Source organism: Paralichthys olivaceus, chromosome 21 (assembly GCF_024713975.1).
Source record: "Paralichthys olivaceus isolate ysfri-2021 chromosome 21, ASM2471397v2, whole genome shotgun sequence".
In the NCBI taxonomy this organism is placed as follows: domain Eukaryota; kingdom Metazoa; phylum Chordata; class Actinopteri; order Pleuronectiformes; family Paralichthyidae; genus Paralichthys; species Paralichthys olivaceus.
The window spans coordinates 10331470-10354948 of NC_091113.1; the positions used below are offsets into that span (position 1 = coordinate 10331470).

General features: G+C 40.8%; 1 protein-coding gene and 1 long non-coding RNA gene across 2 annotated transcripts; one reads left to right on the top strand and one right to left on the bottom strand.

The window, feature by feature from the left end:
- Positions 1 to 858: 858 nt before the first annotated feature.
- Positions 859 to 5729, bottom strand: LOC109626710 (E3 ubiquitin-protein ligase CHIP-like). The gene is made up of 7 exons (XM_020082843.2): positions 5593 to 5729; positions 5203 to 5401; positions 4629 to 4794; positions 4391 to 4466; positions 4238 to 4294; positions 3367 to 3483; positions 859 to 2677 (listed from the first exon to the last, which is right to left on the bottom strand). The coding sequence occupies exons 1-7, from the start codon at positions 5704 to 5706 to the stop codon at positions 2552 to 2554; spliced, it is 855 nt and encodes a 284-aa protein (XP_019938402.1). The 5' UTR covers positions 5707 to 5729; the 3' UTR covers positions 859 to 2551.
- Positions 5730 to 5817: 88 nt separating this feature from the next.
- LOC138406041 (uncharacterized) lies at positions 5818 to 9238 on the top strand. Its single transcript, XR_011239710.1, has 2 exons — positions 5818 to 6143; positions 8513 to 9238. It is a non-coding gene; the product is annotated as an uncharacterized lncRNA (long non-coding RNA).
- Positions 9239 to 23479: the final 14241 nt, after the last annotated feature.

Genomic DNA, 23479 nt, shown 5'->3' on the forward strand with positions numbered 1-23479 from the left:
TGATTTGAGGGAGTAGATGATAACAAAACCATGTGCAATAAAAAAATTGGTTAACTTTAAAGGTTTTCATCAGATTCAAGGATGAATAATAATACTACTACTAATTATAATAACTTTATTTGTATAGCACTTATCTAAACGAGGTTACAAAGTGCTTCACAAAATACATGGCAAAAAAAACAGTGAATAAAAATGAATGGTATTCAATTCAATTTTAAGTTCCAAATCATAACATATTACAAGACCTTAAAATGTATAGAAAAACCAAACAGTTCCCACAATGAGTGGAGAGAAAAAAGGTGGTCATCTGCCCAGTTGAGGTGAGTGGAGAAAAATGGGGGAAGATAGGAGAGGTGGGTGGCAAAGAGGGGAGAGAAGAGAGAGAGAGGAGAGAGGTAACCATCATGTTTAAGCTCCGTCAGACTGGTTGTAATGAAAATAATAATCTTCAGTTGCACCCTAGCTTCATCCAACCCCTCATCAGGTGTTTCGTCCTTTTAATCTTAACTTAGACCTGAGGGTACACTGAGGCTAAAGGTAAATCTGACCAGCTAAAAAGGATGTTCATTTTTAGGATCCAGCCTTACTGGTTACTGGATTTTTAATAAAATGCAGATAAGTGGGAAATTTCAAAGCAGAAAACCCACTAGAATATACACACACATATATATATATATATTTGAAAAACCTATTAAATTTACCCAACTGAGAATTTATTGAAGGGCGTGTGTTATTAATTGTGCTGCAAAAAAAATGATATGTAAGAGAATTGATTCCAATGAGCAGCGGAGTTACCATCATACTCGGTACCTCTTTAATGAGAAACTTAATTTGGACAAATGAAAACAGAGGCAGGCATTTATGTTATCAACATATCTACATTTAATACAGTTTCTCAAGCTCTATAGGATTTCTCAAGAGAAAAAAAAAAAAAGAACCTTATTTTGTAAAGAAATAAAATCTGAGATACACAAGCAAATTATTTACACTGCCTGCACCTCAACACAAACCACCGACAGGCCTAACTCACCACGGACACACATTCAGCAGAAAAACCTGTAAACTAAGAGGATGGGACTGAGGTATGGGCGATAAAGATGGTTGAAACTCTTCCAGCATGTCTAATACAGAGGAGGTGGGTACAGCAATGCTAGTGAACCTCAAATCCTTGTAACAGGATGTTCACAATCTTAAAGTTAGTTTCACACCGACGACTGGTGTACATGAGCTGATGCAACCATCGTCTTTTACAAACTGTGACACTGGGAGGAGAAGGTGCATAAAATGAACAGCAAAAAAGGCGAAGGAAGTGACAAACGCCCTCTTTTGTTTTTTTGCAAAGGAAAAGAAAATTCACTTCATGCATGATGAAAGCGGCCACACACTGACATTCCAGGCAGACAGCACAAGCCAAACACAACGTCCGAGCACAGGATTTAGTTTCTATGAACGACACAGACAGCACAGACCATTCTTCGACGCAGATTTGAGCTTCAGCCCGATCAGCTGACGCCATCTATCGAATTCAAACATTTTCAATAATTATCCAGCAACGTAGAAACGTCTTCTTTTTTTTTTCTTATGCAGCAGTCATTTCCATTACCCATTTCAAGGCTTTTTTCATGGAAACCTTACATTGTCCTGGTAAGAAACATCTTGAATTACTGTAGGTCAAACCTAAAGAGTAAACTTTGCATACATTCAACTTATTTCAATTGTCTGTAACAGGGGTGTGATGACTGAAAAAAAAAAAGTGAGGAGAGTCTTACAGTATGGCGACATGGAGCGCCGGAGTCATGCCAGTTAACTCACAACAGGTTAAAATACTCAGTGACAAACTTACCGTTGACTAATTGTTCAATTGTCATTGTGTAAAACTTGCATACAAACTAGTCACCCTTGTTGAGAATAGAGTTTTGGCATTTAAGTTACCATTTCAGCAAATGCTCCGTTCTTAAAAGAAAAAAAATAACTATGAAATACAGGAGTAAACGCCAAATAAAAGGCCAATGTTTGAATTAATTCTGCCACCAAAGTGTAATTGTTTTTATATTGGTGGGTTCTGTGAAACACTGGTGTGCAATGCTGATGCTTTCCCAGGATTGTGGCACTCAGAGAAAGAGAAAGACAGAGAGGGAGCAAGAGGAGACCTGAGAACATGGCCCCTTGTTTTGTGTAAGAAAGGAGTCAGGCTTGTAATACTAGAAACAGCATGACAGAGAGGACAGGAGAAAGTAGAGAATATCTGAATGGAAAGGGGGTTTTAAAGGGAGCAGCAGGCCATGACCACAGAGCCTCAGAGAGTCAGAGCAGGATGTTTTACAGCAAAGATAAAATGTGAGGAGGAGGTGGAAGAGGAGGAGGAGGAGGGAAGGCAGAGCAAGCTGTATGGCTCCCATCTGGTAGTCCATCGTGTGGCTTTTCCTGCTTGTGTTAAGTTTAAGTTCGAGGCAAGGGGTGATTCTCTAATGTCTTGTGTTGTCCAGGCTTTGTGTTGAGTTTCGGGGCATTATGAGAGTAATGGGACGCGGGGGGGGGGGGGGGGGTCACTTCAGTAGTCCTCCACCCAGCCGTTCTCCTGGATAAAGGCATCAATGACTTCCTTCATGGCCAGGTTCGGGATCAGCTGGTCCTGGGTCAGAGGACTCCTGGTTACAGGGTCAAAATGACCCACTCGCTACAGGGAGAGCAAGTTAAATGATAGTGTTAGCATTAGTACCCAAGTTTCACAAATAATATATAGTCCTATGAAGTGTTCTATGTATTTTGGGACAATCACACAATATACTTTATCTTTGACATGCTGCAAGTGAAATAGGGTTAGTAAACAAATACCATATGGACTCATAAAAATTGAGTGTGGCTCAGGCCACAGTTTTCTGTCGACCCCCATCTAAGCCCAGGAAAAAGAATAAGCACCCCCAATTTCCTCAATTACAGGCATGTGTAGTGAAAAAAAAAAATCAAATAACCCAGATGACATGACCGACCCCAACCCATAACCGAATATTTTGTCAAAATGTTTGTCCTGCTTTCACAAGTTTATCTGGGTCACTCCGAAATCACATGTTCATCAGTTCATTACTTTTTTCCTAATTCTGATAACAGACAAACAATAGCTAATGAAAACACAGTCTCCTTGATGGAAGTATTAATTATTGGTTTATTGAGTAGAGTGTTTTTTGACAAAATACCAAAAGAGGTGACGCAGATAAACTGTACCTAGTATTAATGATTATTTTAACAATTTATTTGGTTGTTTACTGTAAACGTCATGAATGTCTTTGCATCATGTTCTGACATGATGGGTGTTTAGCCTCAAGATAATCAAATCTGCAGTTATATGAAAAGTATACGTTGTTTTACCTGTAGGTGCTCTTCAATGTCCTTGCGATCGTAGGTGATTCCACTGGGTGTGATGCAGGGCTCTCTCATCAACTCAAAGCTGATCTTCCCGCACAGGTAATCTGGGATCTCCCGCTTCTGAACAAACAACAAAACACAGAGTCATGCTGATGTAAAAATGCTAAATGATACATGATCCTGTCTTTCCCTGCTCTCACAAGGATTATTACAGTTTAATGACAAACTACTGCAAAATCAGCCTCTCCATGTTTGGATTAAATGCTTCAGTGAAAAAAACACTGCGCTTACTAAAAATATCATCAAAGTGTTAAAAACACATATATTAGAATTATGACAGTATTTCCTCTTTCAACTGTATTTTCCAGCGCTACGCTGAATCATTGCTGCTCACACCTTCTAATACATACAGACGAGCGACATCATACACAAATACATGACAACTTCCTCAGTCTGTAGAAAGGATAATTTATCAGCTTCAAGTGGAAATAAAAAACACAGTAACGACCTTCTATAGTGTAGGTGCAGATGTAGTCACTAGCGTAGTGTGAAGGTTGAATGTATGACACAGGAAAAGGCCAGGGAGAATGTTCTCAGACAAAGGGAAACAGATTATAAATGTGTAAGCAAATCTGAAGCTTTGTGTGAGTCTATTTCTGTTGTTGCTATGTCAACGATAAGAGGAGATGGTGTGATGTAGGTGTGTAGTGAGCAAACATGCATTTGTGTGGTCGAATAAAATCAAAACGGGCCTTGTAATGGACTGGTGACCTATGCGGGATGTATACATGCATTTTTTGCCCAATGATTGATAGGATAACCTGAACGACTGAGTGAATGAATACAATTTGAATGAATAAAATGTAATCCTTACTTTTCTTTTCTCATCCACTTGAGAGAAGAGCTCCTCCATGTCCATTAGATACTTGTCCTAAGTAGGTGACATTTCATATTCATAAAAATGTAAGTGCATATAGTAAGTTTACTAAAAGCATCACAGCCAACCGCAAAAATATTCAAAACGTACATGTTTTGATGCAATCTTGGCGGCATCGCCTCCATTTTGATTGTCATCCTGTTTCTCTTTGTATTCCTCTAGTTCTCTGCACAAAAGCACAAAGTTATTTAAAAATTACACCTCCGTCCTGAACAAAATAATAACCATTGATTAATTTCAGTGAGTAGCAGTAATCACCAAGAGCTCATTATCAGACTAAAAATTACAATGCTGGATATCTGACTGCTGCCCGCTTCCCCAGCCTCACCTTTCCTTCTCAGCCAGTATGAGCTTGGTCAAGTAAGCATGTAACTCGTTCTCCTGGTTGATGCGCTTCTCCTCAATGCTGTTCCAGCGTTTCTTCTTAGCAATGCGCAAGGCACTGGGGATGTCGTCTCCAAAATTCAGCCTCTGTTCTTTTGCCAGGTTATACGCTGTCAAAGAGAAACGGCATTACAGCAACATCGGGCTGTTTCCACAAGATTTATTTCTGTCATCTGTAGTGAATAGATGACAAGTCAGTAAAACCATTTCTACATGTTACAATATATATAATTATAGGGACAAAGCATTATATAGTACACCCCTGCTGACATGATCTAAGAATAACTGTAAAATCAATTGATTATTACAATCAACAAAGACTTTAAGAGGTGACAGCTCATTCAAGGATCAGCACAACGGCAGGAATGTGACATAGCATTGAAGTAAACTTATGAACTTGAACATTGATGAGGTACATCATCAATGTTCAAGTTCATAATGAAATATGAGCAAGCTGCTTCACACACTATTGCACAATGTATGAAAAGATTCATCATGCTTTAGGAGGCTGTTATTACCTTTCTGCAGATTACCAATGGCTTCATCATAGTTCTCCAGCTCTAGGTGACACTGGCCCAGGAAGAAGTGGGCCTTGACCGACTGACTGTCCAGCTCCAGCGCATGCTTACAATCTGCCAGAGCCTTGTCATGCTGCTGCAGCTTCACGTGGCAGAGAGCCCTGTTCGTGTAGTACACTGCCACAGATGGATTACGGTTCTGGGAGACAGGACAGACAAGACAATACACGTGCACAGTGAAACCACTGCACCATAGACATTCAGAGGGACATTCACTTATCAGTTTTTTCTTTAAAAAAAAAAAAGGATGTTGCAATGCTCTGATGTCTTTTCATGTAGATTGAGTCGATTCATTGTAATGCTTATTCTTATACAAAGACAATTACTCACGATAGCTTTGCTGTAGCATGTAGCAGCCTCCTGGTACTTGCGGCAGAGGAACAGCCGGTTCCCCTGCTCTTTCAGCTCCTGCGCGGTGGAACTCTTCTCCGGGCTGCCGGCCATTTTCTCCGCCGGCTCCGCGGGGCCCGCCTCGCCCTGCTTCCCAATCCTGTTCCCCGTCTCTTCGGCTGTCTAACCGACAGGTCGAAGAATGCCCTGTCCCTCCTGGATCTCACACACTAGAACAGAGACACAGTCCATGTAATGTTAATGTCCACATTCACAGGCGCGCCGCTGCTGCAGTGCGCCTGCAATGCGCGTCTTGGGGCGAGTTTGGTGCGGCTCTCGATGCCACTCAGACGGGCATCCGTTCAATTTGCTGACGGTGCTCGCCGCTGAGCAACACGGTGAGGTGAGCAGACCAATTAACTATTCATGTGACGGACATCGGCGGTAACTACACGAGCAACACTGCTAGCTAAACACACATCCCCGAACAGCTCACCGTCCCTCCCGCTGGTCCTGTAACGCTACACCACAGGCATCCAATGGAAGTAAAGGTTGTAAATAAGCAACACTACACACACACACACATAAATATGTCATATACTGGAGCCGCGAGCACAAATACACGAGTGACAACGTCGTTAACTTGAGTCCACAGCGCACAAGAGTTCGGTGCTCAGATGTTAGCTATTTAGCTGAGCTACCATGCTAAGCTACATTGACGACAAACGCTTTGCTGGGCAGGATGCTAATAAAACGAATATCTACCCACTATTCAGTCACAAATGCTTACATGCAACCGGCAGCTGGTTGGGAAGTTTAGCTATAACTGACCAGAATAAAATATTTGAGGGATTTATCTCAACGTTTATCTCAACGCCGCTAGGCAACCAAAGACACCAAGTGGCTAACGCTAGGTTAGCTTGTGTGCTGTACAGCCTTCACCAGTTTCCATTTTGGCAGTTAGCAGGTAAGTGAGTGTTTGTTTCTGGGGTTCACGGTGTCCAGTCCTTACCTGGGAGATGAGCTCTTACATGCGGTTGATGTGGACCGTAAATATTCTCTTATCAAGGCTGAACGAATTATTTCTTTCCTCCAGACGAGCTGTCATGACAGGTTGTTGTTGTGCTGACGTCAAGCGCCTACGCGACCTTTACGGAAGCCGAGAGGACTTTATTTGCTCCTTTGACATTATCATGCACTTAATATAATTTTTCTATTTCCTAGAATATACACAGCGTGGTGCAGAAAACATATACATGGAGTCATCATGCAATAAATGTAACAGTCCTTGAAACATATATGCATACTTTAAACTCTTTGGATTTGATTGTAATTTCCATGTGAACAAAATGTTTTATAATACATTTCAATCTGCTCTTTATTTTATATTTTTAAAGGTCTTGTTACTGATCATACTTATCGTTAGTTGCAGCATTTTATACCATCTTGAGAGAAGCTCAACTTTAAGAAATAACCAGCAGGTGGCGCTGTATAACCAGAGTTTAAACCTGTAGATAGACAGAATGATTGATAGACAGAATGATAAACAGATTGATGGATGGATAGATAGATAGATAGATGGATAGACAGAATGATAGATAGACAGAATGATAAACAGATAGATAGATAGATAGAAAGATAGATAGATAGGATTTAATTATTTGAGGAATGCAGAAACTCTTTGAAGAACCAGTTTTATAAGCATCAATGAACCCCTGACAATCAGGATTTATCTCCCCGCGTTCATCTGAAATTTAAGTCGGCCTATTGTAAATATTTTCTGTGTCACTGATAACGTTTGTTTGGCCTGACACCCCATGACAATGACCTGTTCATCAGTCAGAGGCATTTCAGAGAAACATCAGATTATGATCAAGAGTTTAGTATATATTATCAGGGCCATCCCACCCACAGAGAGATCCAACCCCATGCAGGCAGATCCATCGATGACCCCCGAGGCCTTTAATAATAACATTCAAGTTTGGTCATGGGGGAATTAGCAGGGCTGCGACAGTGGACAAGGTCGCTTTCATCCCTGGGCCTGTTGGGGTTCTGTGAAGGCTTCGCTCCGAGATCAGCGTGTGAAGATTAGGCCACATCCCCTGAGCAAACACACTGATAAATGAGTGAAGGGGCCGCTGAGCCGCAGACCCACCAGCACTATGTGTCCCCAGCTGTGTTTACCTCTATCTTCACCAGTCTGGTCCCCTGATCCCCCCTAGAACACCCAGTCATCCACTCAACCAGCCCCCAGTCCCATCTCTGTAAAACACTTACTAAATTAACTTTTTTGTTTTTATCAAACTAAACACAGATCAACATTTTAAAATTAATTACTAGATATAGTAATTTATACATGATTAGAATTCATTTTTGCACAGGAAATATATAACATAATATAAGTTTGAAGGACCCAAATCCACCATTTTCTCTTCAGTCTAATATTATCTGCATCATTTTTAACAAAAGTTTAGGTCTTTGAAAAAAGGAGAAAATCCACACACCCACAAGCTCCCGTTCAAGGATTTATTTTCCATAGTGACATTTCAAGCGCAAGGCTCTTCTTTAAACTTCTGTCAAAAAAGAGATTTAGAGTAACACCACAAATGAAAATATAACATTCAGTAGGTTGTTTCATTCCCTGCTGATTTCTCACAGAGTTTATATGATTATTTCTAAAACATTGAACAGTACTTACTAGTTACTTCAGTGAATAAAAGATGAGAATTCCAGAAGAAAATATTATAGATAATACATAATCCTACAATGAAACGAAGTGTGAGGAAACCAGAAGCAGTGAAAGATATTATGATTTTTTACAAAGGATTAAAAAGAGAAGAGAAACACACACTCACATTGTGATGGTTCAATGCTGTTTGATGATTGCTTACATTTAAACATCCTCTCCCTCTCTCACCAGTTTTCCACCCACTGCTCCTGCCCAACATCCCAACCGTCACCCGCCGCCACCGCCACCGCCCCCCGCTCCATCAACTCCAACTGCTGCCCGCTGCACCAGCTGGCTGAGCTTCCAGTAACCTTGGCAACAGGACCAGGAAGTTGCCCGGCTCCTCTGGCACAGCTGAAAAGCTGCCACTTCCTGATTGATTCTGGTCTTTCTTTCTGCCTGTGTAGTCGTTTTCCCATTTGGCAGTGGTCCCCGCTATTCAGCGCCAAAGACCCTGAAAAGTGAAAAAGGGTGGACACACTCCCCTCGCCTTTAAGTGATACCTCGGCCTCAAATGGGTGAAACAAAAGCAGTATTTATCCACAATTGTGGCCGTTTGTTTGGTGGGTTAGCTCATTTTTAAGAAGGGGGCAGGCTCATGGACTTACTGCAGATTGTTAAAGAGGCTCTGAATGCTTCATGTACAAAAACGTAACAGAATAGTTCCTGTGTTTTAACTGTAACAAGACGGAAATGGAGGAAAACAGGACGTAGATGCCTGACAACACACTCTAATTAACCATCACTCACACCATAGAAAACTGCACAGATGCACACACATGCTCAGCTGTCAATCACAATTCACCCTTTACATACTCTGGCTCCCCATATAATGTATTGTACTAGACGAACGTCATTCAAAGATGCTCTCTGTTCTCCTTCAGGTGGATCCACATAAAGAGCTCTGTCTGTGCCTGACCTGAGAGGAGACACTTTTTTTTTTTTTACCTGTTCTTCTTAAACACTTGAAAGCACCAGGCAAAAATATTCCCCATGAAGAAATTAATTCCACTAAAATGGAGTGACATTTCATTTGACATGCCTCACTCTCCATAATCCTCTATCGTTCACACCCTCCCATTTTGGTATTTGGCCATTGATATAGCACAGACAGATGAATATAGCATGTACACAGATGAATAGCATATAGATGAATATATCACAGTGAATATTGCACAGTTAAGAGCATTATTTTGTTTTGCAAGAAATAATTCCTCAGCAATGTTGTTTGGGTGCAGCTATAAACTCTTTTTCATCACCTGAGCGTCCCAGTCAGGGTTGAAGAAGTCTTGTGTTCAACTTGCTCGCTATTCCACAGATCACCTCTGTTGATCTCTGCTGCTTTCTGTGATGTTCTTGGTGGTTCATCCATGTTGGTGTATTTACATATTACAGGTGAAATATTGCAGTTACATTTTACAATAAGAAGGTTGTTGAATCTGATCTTTATTATTTCAGAGGGATTACAGGAAGTGATATGTTTTCAGTGGAAAAACAACACAAAAGAAAGTGCACTAGGTTTTTTCTGTATAATTGATTTACCAGTATAAACTTGTACATTCTACAATGATCACTGATGATAACAGAAGCTATTTCTTCAGTTTTGCACACTCAATACTCTCATGTTACATGTGATGATTAGTAGAATTGTGGATACTGGTCTTTGGTAATCATTTGTAGAGAACAAATTAAATAAAATAAATGTGCTTTTATCTGCACATGCCTTAATTTTGAACCACTGGTGTTTAAATGGGAGTTCTAGGTTAAGAGTCAAATGAGGAATATCCTGATGTTACCCTGGAGGCACGTAAGAGAAAGGCCAGAGATACCAAAGAGGTCAAAGGCCATCTACACACCTCTGTAGCCCTGATTAACTTCCTGACAAAGGGGGAGATGGTGGAAAAACTAATTTTACCTCCTACAGGATGCATCCATGTTTTTTATTCCAAGGTTACAGGCACGTGCTCTCAAACAGGGAGCCGATGAAATGCGGATCTTAAAATGCAACTGAACAAAGTCTGTGCAAAATATAACAGGATGTTAAGAGATGTTGTAAAAAGCATCAGTGAAAATCGCACATGTGCATTAATCCACTTTACACAGTGGAACGTGACTCAAATGACATGTCTGTCAGTTTGAGGCCTAAAAGAAACTTGAGTAAACCAAAATCAAAGAGTTTGTTTTTGAAGCTTGCAGTGTTAGTCCAGAAATCCTTTACACCCTGGGGGGTTAACGGCACTCTGGCTGAGACGCCCCCCACGTCTCAAAAGACACACACACACATCACCGTGGATTGATGGGTGACGGCTGGGGGTGGAGGCGGCCGCTGAGTAGCTTGTATAAGTGAAGGGGGAGAAGTTTTTACAATAGAGTTTTTGGAGGGAAATCAAAACTCCAGCCTCCGACTTATTCAGGGATGCGGAGGGAAAATCGTCCTCCCCTCCTCCACCGCTGCATTTCAAAAAAAAGTTAAACTTCAATAAAACTGACAACTTCCTCCAGATGGAAACTGTTTGTCCACTGATTGTTTTAAACTACTGGCTGCAAAAAGACAAGATTGAGTCTTGTTTATAATTATAAGGAGCTTTGTTTTACCTCCTTACATCATCATTTTAAAAGCAATTGTTCCGCTGGAGTTTACTATACTGAAGACTAATCAGTGTGTTTTTCAATTTAAAAGAAATCAGTGGGGATCTTCACAGAGGAGAAGTGAACCAGCAGGGGCACCAAGAAGTGACTTTCCCTCCCTCATGCCCCATCCCCCCCGTCCTCTCCTTATTGATACTCCCCCGACAGGACAACTCCCCAGTGTCCCCTGAGGTCAAACTCTACAGGGTCCCCAGCCCAACCCCTCCCAAACCAGCACAATCCAAAGGAGCTGTGGCAGACATATAATGAGCTATGGGCTAATTTTGTGAGTGTGTGTGTGTGTGTGTGTGTGTGTGTGTGTGTGTGTGTGTGTGTGTGCATGTTAGTCATGTTTGTTTTTCAAAAAGACATCAGCAAGTAATAAGTAACATGCAATACTCAAGTGTAAAGAATAAATTTATTTATAAAAAACATATAAATAAAGAAAAACATGAATGTAATTAAAGTAGTTTATACAGTGTAAAGACAGGAAGACATAAATTATGTGTGATAATTTGTACAGTGAATGGATTGCACATGAACCATTAAATAATGATTTAATAAAAGGTAGTGGCAAGAAGGAAAATCTTCAGCACTGATTCAAAAGAAACAAGAGTTGCAGCAGAATTTATTTAGTCAACTTTGCAGAGGAAACCTACAGCGGACACTGACTGTAAACAAACTGTATCTAGTGCTTTTTCCAATTTGATCAACTATTCACATTTACCCACTCACACACATTCTTACAGCACTTCTGTACACAGCGCAATCACACACCATTCATGTACTGCTTGCACATCTATCTGGAGCACTTTGGGGGTTTAGCTTCTTGTCCAAGGATTCCTGGGCAAGTAGCACTGGAGGAATTCTGCCTGTGTAGTCGTTAGAAGAATTGAGGAGCCAGGGGTTGAACCACCAACTCTCTGGTTAGTAGAAGTTAGTTAAACTAAATGAACTGCTAATGAATCAAAGTCATTTGCAGAATCGCGTAATATTTACTTACAAATCAAAAGCAAATAAAATTGCATTGTGCAGTTGTAGCAGTAATTATTTTATATAGTGAGGATGCCAGTTTTGAGTCCTCCATGGGCAAACTTCATACTCAGACAAAATGCTTACGGCTGTGTTTTTGAAGATTCGTTCTCTTGGACTAATATGAACACAGAGGATTCCTGTGTCTGGACACTGTGAATCATTAGATTTGGATGAGATCATCGTAGGACATGTTTGGTTTGGATGACTCTGTTGATAAGGGAGGAGACCTTATTTCCCATAATCATCTTTATTTTTAATCTGTGATTCAGTAGAAAATGTTACAACAGTCTACTTTCTTTACCAGTGTACACAAACTATCCATACTGAGATACCAAGGTCGTGTCTTTCCAGGTTTTATCCGTCTGCCGTCCCTGAATGGAACAAATACTTTGCTCTCCCCTCAACAATCCGGCTATTTGTTGTCATGTAAAGTTGCTGAAAGCAGCTTTTCTTGATCTGAGAAGTGTGTAGTCTGCAGAACCCAAATTGGACGTTAATCAGATCAGTGTTTGACAAATGACCAGTGACAAGCACTGGACCCTGGAGGATGGGCGGGGTTTCCTGGGGTCAAGGCTGGGGGTCAGAGGTTGGCTTTTCAGAACCGCTCAATCGAAGGGCCATTAAATCCCATCTTTGTGTGATTTCTCAGTGAGGCGCAGCGGTTCCATTGGATGCCCCTGATCCAGGCTCTGTGTGCCCAGTTAAAGCCAGGTCTGTATGTCCTGAGCTCCAGTGGTGACGGAATGAAGAGGGTGATGTGACACCTTCACCACTGGATCATATGCAGTCAAGGGACAAATCCTTAATGCTTCATGGAGACAGTTGGAGTAAAATGAAGTATTTAGGGAAAAAGCCAATTTTAAATAATCAACAAGTGGCCAAAAAAGGTGTGTTTGTCCATGCAGATTCCACTAAAGCTATTTTTATGTATTCATTATTCTACACCAGCTCTCCGAATTAGATCTACAGACAAATATTTTCCTACTATTCTCTTATAATTTCATATCTGCAATGCAACCCTTCATTAGTAATATGAATGAGAAAGGCTTTGTTGCCCTATTTTTTTTGCAACTCCTCAGTGTGTGTTATCTCATGTGTAAAGTATGTCGTCTCTGGGGCGCCTTGTCTGTAGCTTTGTTTTCCTACGCCTGCCGTCCAAATTTCCATCACAAACATCTCACCCTGAGTGACCCTTTGCATTCTGTCTGTGAAGAGACCCTGATTAGCCTGCATACATGTGCAGATAGGCCCAAAATCCTTGAGCTTGGACTCTGTATGAGTGTGCGTTTCCATGTGTGTGTGTGTCTGTGTGTGTGTGTGTATACAAGTATGGCATAGAGAGGAAAAGTCTATGCACTCATGCATATGTGTGCATGCATGAATGTGCAAGGCAATTCAGGACTCTACTCCATGCTCTAGTTATTCAGCAAGTTCCCCTTGTTCCCATCTTTTCCTTTGCTTTCTCGCTCGTCTGCAGGAGGACACAGTTCACTGCAGAAAGAAACAACCTCCATTGAAGAGCCACTCAGTCAGAGGACAGACTCGGTTTTGTCTCTCCTCCTTTTTTCCCCTCTATCAGCTTCCTCTGTTCACCAGTCACCAGGTCAGATGAGGGAAATGAAGGCAAACATCCACACGGAGCAGTGAAATAAATATTTATTGCCTCTGGTTTGTTGTGCAGAGCTCTTCATGGGCATAAAAACTGAATTTATCGGTCACTTCCAAAACTGTAGCACAAAAGCATGAAATGAAATGATTAAAAAGTAGACTAACAATCTCCATAAAGGCCCAACAGTGTCCTTATGAAACCACATTCAGATTCACCAGATTAGACCCACCCCTCTGAACATGCTTGTTTTTTTCATCAGGATGCTTGAATTTATCTCTGAGAAATGAGGGAAAATGTTTAAAAATGTCCTTGTAATGTTAAAGAATGTGTGAAACACAGTCCGCAATCCGTCACCTGATCCAGACAGATCCACACCTAAACTTTAATCCCTGACCTGAACAGCATCCTTCCACCAAGTTTCATGATAATCCACCCAGCAGTTTTTCTGTAATCCTATTAACTGTCATAGAGCACGTTGATTGAAACCTAACCTCCGTAGGGGAGGTAATAAATATTGCTGAATGTTAATTAATTGCACTGTGTGATATAAAACACAAAACTCACAGAAAACAATGGTCAAACCAACAAACAGCCACAGAGTCTTCAAGCATTTATCCCACCTGTTGTATGCATTCAAATACACCTGTTATCATGAGAACATCCAGCATGCACACCACCATACCCCAAGGGATAGGTGATATGATACCCCTGAAGTAGGAGGTGTGTGTGTCTGTGTGTGTGTGTATGTGTGGGTGGGTGGGTCAGAGAAGCTGGGGGGTTGGGGGCTCTCTCAATTGTGGAGCCAGGGAGACACCAAATTTTGGCGGTCCCCTCAAGGGTTTCTCCTACCGAGACAAAGGCCACCTCATTTGCAACAGATGCATCCGTTTAAAAAAAAGACAGGTCCTACTGATGAGCCACAGGACACTGAGTTGCAGGTGCTGAGGGAGCGAAGGCATTTTCCAAAAAGAACTGATCAAAAGGGGCTCAGGGACGAGCTGCAGGTCACCAAGGACTCTGAATCGAGTTGATGAGAGATGGTGGGACATGAAAGACGCTGTGGGGTTTGGGATTTGGTGCATGTGCAATTATGGTCCCACTGAGTCTATTCACACAGTTTAATTGTCATCTGGGGGCTGAGATGTAAAGATTCTTGGATTACAGCTAAGGCTGGAGGAATGGTCATTAAATCGCTTGTTATTATCCCTTCAGAATAACTGTTGTGCAACTTTTGCAAATAAAAATCATTGCAATTGTCGTGGTTCATGCAGCAATCTTAGATACTACTTGAAAATGCATTAAGCAGTGACTTTATATCCTTACTTTTAATGGTAAAGCTCAGCTCCATCTTTGGTTACATCATCCAGCTTTGAAACCGTAACACGTTATTAACTTTATCACTTGAAAGTTAATACGTGGAGACTTTTCCGAGCGTAAGTCTGACCACCAGCCAGATTTTAGATCTACACCATAACAGCTGAGATTCAGCACCTGTTAAGCTCTTCGTTATTTCCATGATATGATGTGAAATGCGATATGTTAAAAAATGCGATCAGTCTCATTATTCTGCTGAGTGAGCAGGAGGGAGGAGGGAGGAGGGGTCTGGGGATGGACAGGGAGTTTTTTGTGCATGGGGGTGATAGCCGAGGGGGTCATAGTATTGGCATGTGTCTATTGTGTGAGTGGGCCATTGTATAGGGGGTTTAAAGTTTAAAGTCTCTATGTGTGTGTGTGTGTAGGCAGACTAATTATATTCTGCACAGCCAAGGATGGATAAGGCTGACCAAACTCAACTGATGGAGCGGAATGCAGTGCAGAGGAGGAGGAGGAAGAAGGAGGAAGAGGGAGGAAGAAGGAGGAAGAGATTGAGTGCAGTCAGGCAACAAAACAAAAAAAAACACCATCCATTCTTTTCTTTTAACTTTGCAACATTTTCAATCGTGAGTTTCTGATGTGTGTCCTTTAAAATGTGACTTGTGCTAGTTCTTTTTTAGTTGAATTAGCTATTATTAATAGATTATTCTACATACTTTATATTGCAATGGAATAAATCGAATCAATATATGATGATTTGATGATTGACACATGTGATTTGAGTATTCATAAGATTTTAGTCACATTTATTCTGTGCATGCCTATTAAAGGGACAAGGCACATTTAGTACCTTTAACGGATCATTTTATGTAAATAATTGTTTGCTTCCATGCAAATTGGTTAGATAAAATGCACGAGAAGAGAAATGCTTTTTTAAAAAATCTCAGCTTTTTAAAACTTTTTAGCTTTTTCGCATGTTTTCCTACTTATGGACAGAATAGTGTCTTCCCCTATTTCAAATGTTAATTCTTAGCTAAGCTAACCAGCTGCTAATTAAAGGTATATGTTTACCGCCTGTAAATAAACAGTATTTAAGTAATAAATGAATTTCAGTTTGTTTAAATGTTGGTTGCCATGTTTGAAACCTGGATAAAATTACTTGAATTAAACTCTATAAACTCTGCATTGTATTTTCCAAAATGTCATATTGTTCATTAAATTATTAATCCTGAGGCAGAGAGATCCCATGAGTATTTTATTTCAGCCTCCCTGCACCTTAATACTTCTTAATTAATCAATCAATCAATTTTGTCAGCTTTAAGAAACCAATTCACCACAGTGTCAAGTAGTAACACTGCAGAATGTTTTCAGGACCAGAATGTCTTTAGTTTGAAAACTTCCCACACAGATGTGAAAGTTGTAATGCTGGTAAAGATACCTGAAATCAACTTTCCACACTTCACAGCATCAAAACCATTTATCGTAGCAACGTTAAGAACGTGAAGTCGTCTCAGCCGCCAAAAATTATGCATCTGCCTGACCGCCAAAATATAGTCCCTTTGTATTCTCTCCCATTGTATCTAAATAAGGGTATTCTGATGTGGATGTGGTCGAGAGGGACAACATCTGTCTTTCCTGTGGACATATGTAAAACACTTTACCTATTGTCAATTTTGGAGGGATCCTGCTCCTTGTTGAGTTTCCCTCCAAACTGATTCAGCCAATTAGAAGCAGTGTGTGGGGGCGGGGGAGCGGCAAACAAGACAGACAGCGGAGAACCTCTGTCTGACCCCCAGTTGGGCTCCAACATCAAAATTCACCAGGCCCAGGGTGTTAGTACAACACCGCTGGGCTGCTGATGACGATACCATCATCTGGATTACAAGTTGTGGGAGAGGGAGATGCAGCTAATTGCACCTAATGAGAGTCATAAATGTGAAGTGAAAGGGGGGGGACGTCGTTCTCCAAAGGGAAATCACTAAAGTGAGTTTCCTTTCAAAAAAAAAAAACAAGGCTGACCGAAGCTTTCACAAGCAGACTCATTTTGCCACATCACCACAGTCTAATGAGGAAATGCAGCGTCCATAAAAAGAGACACATGCCTGCTTCAATCTGGCTGCAATCGAATGCTGTGGATGCTTTGGAGACTAAATTTACCCTTAAAGCTCACGTACCACAGGAAACCTCCTCTGCATTCTGCGGCCAGTGCGACGTGTTTTCAATCGGCTCTTTCATCTCCTGTCTGACTGTAAAAGAAAAAAAAGCCAAATCCTCAGAGTTAGCAGCGGCAACGATGTGTGAAGAACCACTTAAAAAGAGAGAGGCCTGTTTAACCATGAGCTAAACTATTCCCTTGTGTGCTTTTGAACACAGAGGAATGTGAGAATCAATGCAAAGTACATCAAGGCTGGCTGCAGTGTTGACACTGTCGCTGTGTAAAGTCGGCCTCACTTCAATGGCACCATCATTAACTTCGTACGCAAAGATAAGAGATGGGATCTCACTGCTGCGTCGGGGAGAGATACAATAATTATCAGGCTTCGAAGATGATTATCACACCAGCGTCCCATGAGAGAGGGAGAGAGAGAGAGTGAGAGAGAGAGAGTAAGGGAAACAATTTTGGAGGAGCTGTGAGGTTCGTAAACAGTGAAAATTAATTTTGACGGACTGCGTAAATAAAGGAGTGAAGGGAGACTGTGTGTCTGAAGATGGAGAAGATGGTTGGAAGAGAGACTTTGCCGTCTCAATCAGGATGTTAGGATGTATCAATAAACAATATCAGGGTTGAAACAGATTACTGTTGGCCTCAGAAAACACAAATGATTGAAGTAATAAAATAAAAGTAAAACCCTCCATTGAAAGTAAAAACTCTGCAAATTCTTACTAATGAAAAATATAAAGGTATACATTGAAATATCAAAAGTTTAAGTACATAAATTATTATGTATTACATTATCGGAATTTTTTGCATTAAAGTGTCATTTGTGTTCAGTTAATTAAGTTCAGTAAGATGAAGGGATGGTGTAAATAATAATAAAGTATTTATATTTATATACTGTTGGGTAAGCTGATCATAAGGTTTGAAAGAAAACACTGCAAAGTAACATGGTGGAGGTACTTCAGTAAATGTAGTGGTGGGAAGTACATTTATCATGTTATTTTTAGGGATATATAATTTACATTCTTACTTCTCAACGTATATCTGCCAATCTTTACAATGTATTGTGCGACATGTTGAAATTGTTTTTAAAAATATTTGAATCAATGATCAGAGCAGAATTAGTTCACTGATCCAATCAGAGCAGGTCGATAACATTAGAGCCCGCTGAGACTCAGCCATAATGATGTAGTAGACCTTTGCGTTATGGGAATAGGCTACACTCTGCAAGTACTTTTACTTTTAAAACTTGAAATATACTTAAGAGCAGGTACTAAATATTTTTTTGTGGAAAGGTTAATGTGGTACTTTTACTTACACATACATTTTACATACGTAAAATATATGTGTAAGTTTTCTATTTATTTGTACTTTTACACATGCAAGAAGTTTGAGTACCACTGAGAAAATGCATTTAGCTTATACTTAAACCAAATCTATAATTTAAAATATGTTTTTAAGTTTTGTTAAATGTCACAATGTCTATTATGAACACATTGCATTTTGCATATTTACTATATTTGAATGGGCATATCTAATCTAAATGACTTCACATATTTGGGCACAATACATAGAGAGCTCCATTTCAGACACCTGCAGCCTCTTCCCTCCATTTTGGTAATGAAAAGTCCTGAGGGCACCCAGCTGTGACCTCTGACCCCAGACACTATAATTAGGTTATATTTGGAGCTGCTGAATACAAAAGAAAAAGTGAATTGCACCAGTGTGGAGCCGTAATCGTAAATGCACTTTTAAAGAAGTGGCGACAATAATGGATGGGATAAAACAAGCACAAGAAACTAAAACAAGATGACGTGTGCATGTGAGTGAGACTGCGAGTCAGATGAAAGTGAATTGTCAACTAAACTCTGAAAAATTGGTTTACCCAGTTTGCCTTTCACACTTGCACAATGCAACGGGAGGATTTCTGCACAGACGCGTTCACAACAGCATCAAATCCTCATTATTCAGAGACAGAGGCAGGAAGTGACGTATTAACTCTGCTGCCAAGATCAAGTTATTTCCTTGACAACAAAGATGCTGTCGTCAGCTCTTATCACCACAAACTGTTGTGACTTTGACTGCTCCTGGATTTCTTCTGACTGGCCAGGTGGACAAAGTCCACAGAAACTGCGGAGCATCTCACTTGGACATTTACGTTCACACATGTTCCTCCTCCAGAGAAAATATGGAGGAACTGCAGAGTCCAGTGCATGTCTGAAGCAGCTACAGTCATATGGATGCAGCCTGAGGCTCGACCCCAGCTGCCATAAACAGATCTCTCATGTCACTCCGACTAAATCTTGAGATAATTCAGTCCTGCGAAACGACACTTTGGAGATATTTTTCAAAATTTATGTGAGATCCCGACAGAGAAGATTAAAGCACACAGGGGTTCATATGAGAGTATTGTGACAGTGCAGCTAAGTGATCTATTACATGTTTAGAGAAGCATTAGAGAGCATTCTCAGGGTGTCTCTGCGTGTTTCCAGCTGCGTTTGCTATCAAGCCCCTCTGACTCTGTTTATCTGGTATAGGGCCCTCTTGTATTCGGTTTCCCACTGGGCTTTACACCAACACACACACACACACACACACACACACACACACACACACACACACACACACACACACACACACACACACACACACACACACACACACACACAAGCTACACGAACTGAGATGAGAGGCACAAAGCGAAATTTACTGTCATACAAACAAACACATACACAACCAGGATCCTGAGAAAGTGCAATGAGAGAGCAGGTGTCAGTTTTCACATGTGGCTCTCATGGGGGCTCGCAGGGTAAATATGCAGCAGTTTTTTTGGTTGTTTTCCTTTTCCGAGTTTGTAGCGTTGGTTCTTCTCACAGCCTCTGGTCACCAGTCGACCAGGAGCCTCTTCACCTGCATGGGGAGGTGGGAAAGTGTCGATCACATTTCTCCCACTGGCTCAACACAACTACATTTTAGTTGTGTTGAGCCAGTTTATCATGCTTTCAGGACCTTGAAGTTACACTGTGTTTATAGGTAACGTGAGGACATTGCAAAGCAATAAGAGCCACCTTGGTGTAAAACAGTAATCCAAAAAATCTGAGTATGTTTTCTTTTGCAATGTTCTCAGCTTGAGAACTAAATGGAAACAATATTTTATCACTAAATTCTTCATTCAAGGTTTTGTGATCCTGATTCCACAGCCACTTCATCATTATTTCCCAGGACCGTCCTCAAACGAACCAGACCAAACATGAAGACACGGCACAATCCATGTGGCGGGAAGGGTCTATTCTCTCCTTCCCTGAACGACGAGGCTGACCATCAGAGTCTCCCGTCAAGGTCTTAGATCTCATTACCAGCAGATAGATGACACTGTGCAGGAAAACAAACAGCAGCGATGTCAGATCAACTGGATTAGCGCTGAGGTGCCATGGGAAGCTGCAGAGGAGTCTGGGAACGAGGGCGTCGTGACTTCTCAACCCAGGTCAGGTCGTGCTCTGGTGTTTCAGCTGGGATGGACAGATGATAGATAAAGCAGCTGCCACACTAGACTTATTTTATTAAAACTGAGACTCTAAACACAGTCAGGCTTGTTAAATCTCTTTTTATGAGCTCTGTGAGGTATTTATGAAACTAGTGGCCTACATCGACGCCTGCGTTGTGATGTATTTGATGGACAGGGCCGGAACATGAACGTCTTTGGACGCGATCTCAGTTTATTCGGACAAAAAAATAAGCCTAAAACAAAATCCTATGATCAATTTTGTACGTATGTGCATAAAGCAACATATTAAATGACAACTTTAAACAAGTTATAGCAATCTTACAAACATAATAACAGAGAGGCTAACGTACAAAAACGTGAATAACCGAACCTTGTCACATACCTCTCCAATGGAGTACAATAGAGAGGGGAGAGGTGAAGGAGGCTTACAATGATGGGTCCCCCAAAAGTGGACGTAGGGGTATCGAGCTTTATCAAATGTTCCACAATGACAACGCACACTTAAACATGTAATTTAGCAATTAAATAAAATTGAATAATCGGAATGCCTTGTTAAAAAATGAGTGAAATATATATTCCATTCAATAAAAATTGCATGTTTGACGTGACATTGAACAGATCAACATTGAATAGATCATACAATGAATCTGTATAATCAAACTAAAATCAGCATCTAAAACATCTCTGAATTCTTTTCCTTGTATAAAACAATGTGAGCAGACACGGGAAAATGTTTGAAAAGAGTCTCTTTGTGTGTGAAACAGCGAGAAGAGGCAGCGGGAGAAACACACAATGTCAAGGCTCCATAAATATCAGTGACACCACACTGTTGCTACATCCTCTCTGTGTTCACACACACATACACACACAGAGGGGTATATATAAGTAAATAAACACAGCCACTAACATGCATGCAAACTCTTGTATGCGTACAGCAGCATCGTTTGAAGACGCTCTCATTGGCGGGCCGGTGAGAATGCAAAGGTAAACAGAGAGAGAGAGAGTTTACGGGAATCTGTTCCAGTGCTTCAAGTATGAGGTCAAAGATGGAGACGTAGGAACAACCGGGTCTGATGGTTCACACACTCACACTGACCTTTAGCAGCAACACTGTTTGTAAGCAGGTTTGATGTGTGATTTCTGTGATTTTTTTCATGGGCACAGTCTGATGTGAAAGTCCTGGGACACTAACAAGGTGGATGAGGATCTGAAGATGAAATAAATATCTATAATTAAAAGATAAAATGATTTTATCAAAAACAAATCATGGAGAGGAAAGAACATCTCAGAAGAAGAAGTGCTTTAAAAATAGATTTGTGTTAAAACAACACCGAACAGAACAACAATAAAAAAAACAAGAATAAGAAAGATGACATATAAGAAACTATTAAAAACAATTAAAGCCAGTTAAAAGTCAGTCATTAACAGGCTGGACTATAAAAATATATTTTAATGAATATAATGAAGGCAGGTCTTAACTCCTCAGGCAAGGAGTTCCAGAGCCTCGGGGCCTGATGGTAAAAGCCTGGTCAGCCAGTTTACAACATTTACTCATCACTTTATTTAGACCCTTGTCCCTGTGGTGGAAACACAAGGAGTTCCTGCAAAGGTTTCCAGTTGCGGGGCAAAGTTCTTGAGTTTAAAATTTCACTTTGGTCACCAGCCTTAAGATCATAAGATTATGACGTGGAACATTGGGAGTGAGTAGCTCCATAATATGGCTGGGGAGCAGACCATGCTGTTTTAAAAGTTATTAAAAGACTCCATTCTAAATATAACTGGGGGACAAAAATGCAGGAGGTAAGAATTGGAGAGCTATGGGCCCTTTAAGCTTGTGTTGGTTAAAATGCAAAGAACAGCATCGGCAAAGGCAAAAGCTGAGACACTGGGGGTTGACTGATGCATGGAAATAGTGAAGTGCAGAAGTACAGGAGTGAAAAGACAAAAATATTAAGCAACATGTCTCAGTGGATGAGACAGAATATAAGTTAAAGGAATAGTTTGCATATTTACTGTACAAACACGAGAGTGGTCTTTAAACATCAACTTTGTAATGACACAGTCACTGAATTTATTGGACTGTCTGTCTCTCCCACATGCAGTCATTAAATATGATCCAGGCTGGGTTAGACTATAGTTCAGGTCACGCCACAGTCAGAAAGAGTGTGTGCTATTGTTTTAGTGGACACGTGTGAGTACATGCACACTGACGGCTTTGACAAAGTGTGTAAAAGTGCATTTGACTCCACTGTGCACGCATGGATGCGGTGACACATCTCTGAAGTCCATAACTAAGTTTGGCCACTGATATATTCATGTTTAACTTAAAGAAAGAACCACCCCCCCCTCCTCCAGCCCTGCAGAAAACAATGATCTGTGCTGCTGCAGACAATGAAGCAGCTGGATTTCTGCACATGTGCCTTTGTGTCGGTTTGAGTTCTTGTCATAACTCCATCGCAGGGGCCTAGACTCACACACACACACACACACACACATGCAAAACCACACACACACTGAGAAGTCACTGACTCTGGGAGATGCATGGCAGTGTTGGCACAAAGGAATATTTGATTTGGTTATAAATACCACGACATGAAAGAGAAGCTCAGCGGGGAAAAGGGCAGAGGGCACGGCAGCCAGAGGAGACAAAATCTTCATCATCATCATCACCATCATCACCATCATCATATCGGCTGGGTCTGACAACCAGGTCAGCGTTTTAAAACTGTGACTACTGCTTCATGTCTATTCTTCTTCTTACGTTGTCTCAACAACATAAAAACATTATCTTACATTTCAGGAGCTTTTGAAATACATGTAACTATTGTGGAATGAGACAGATGTTTTTTATAAGCAAGTGGAATTGGGTCATTTTTTTGAAAAACAATTATGAAGACTGTTTTTAAATCT

Coding starts and splice junctions, on each gene's coding strand:
- LOC109626710 (XM_020082843.2), bottom strand. CDS start 5,706: ATGGCCGGCAGCCCGGAGAAGAGTTCCACCGCGCAGGAGCTGAAAGAG. Junction 5,402..5,592: donor CATGCTACAGCAAAGCTATC/GTGAGTAATTGT, acceptor CCTGTCTCCCAG/AACCGTAATCCATCTGTGGC. Junction 2,678..3,366: donor ACATTGAAGAGCACCTACAG/GTAAAACAACGT, acceptor CTCTCCCTGTAG/CGAGTGGGTCATTTTGACCC.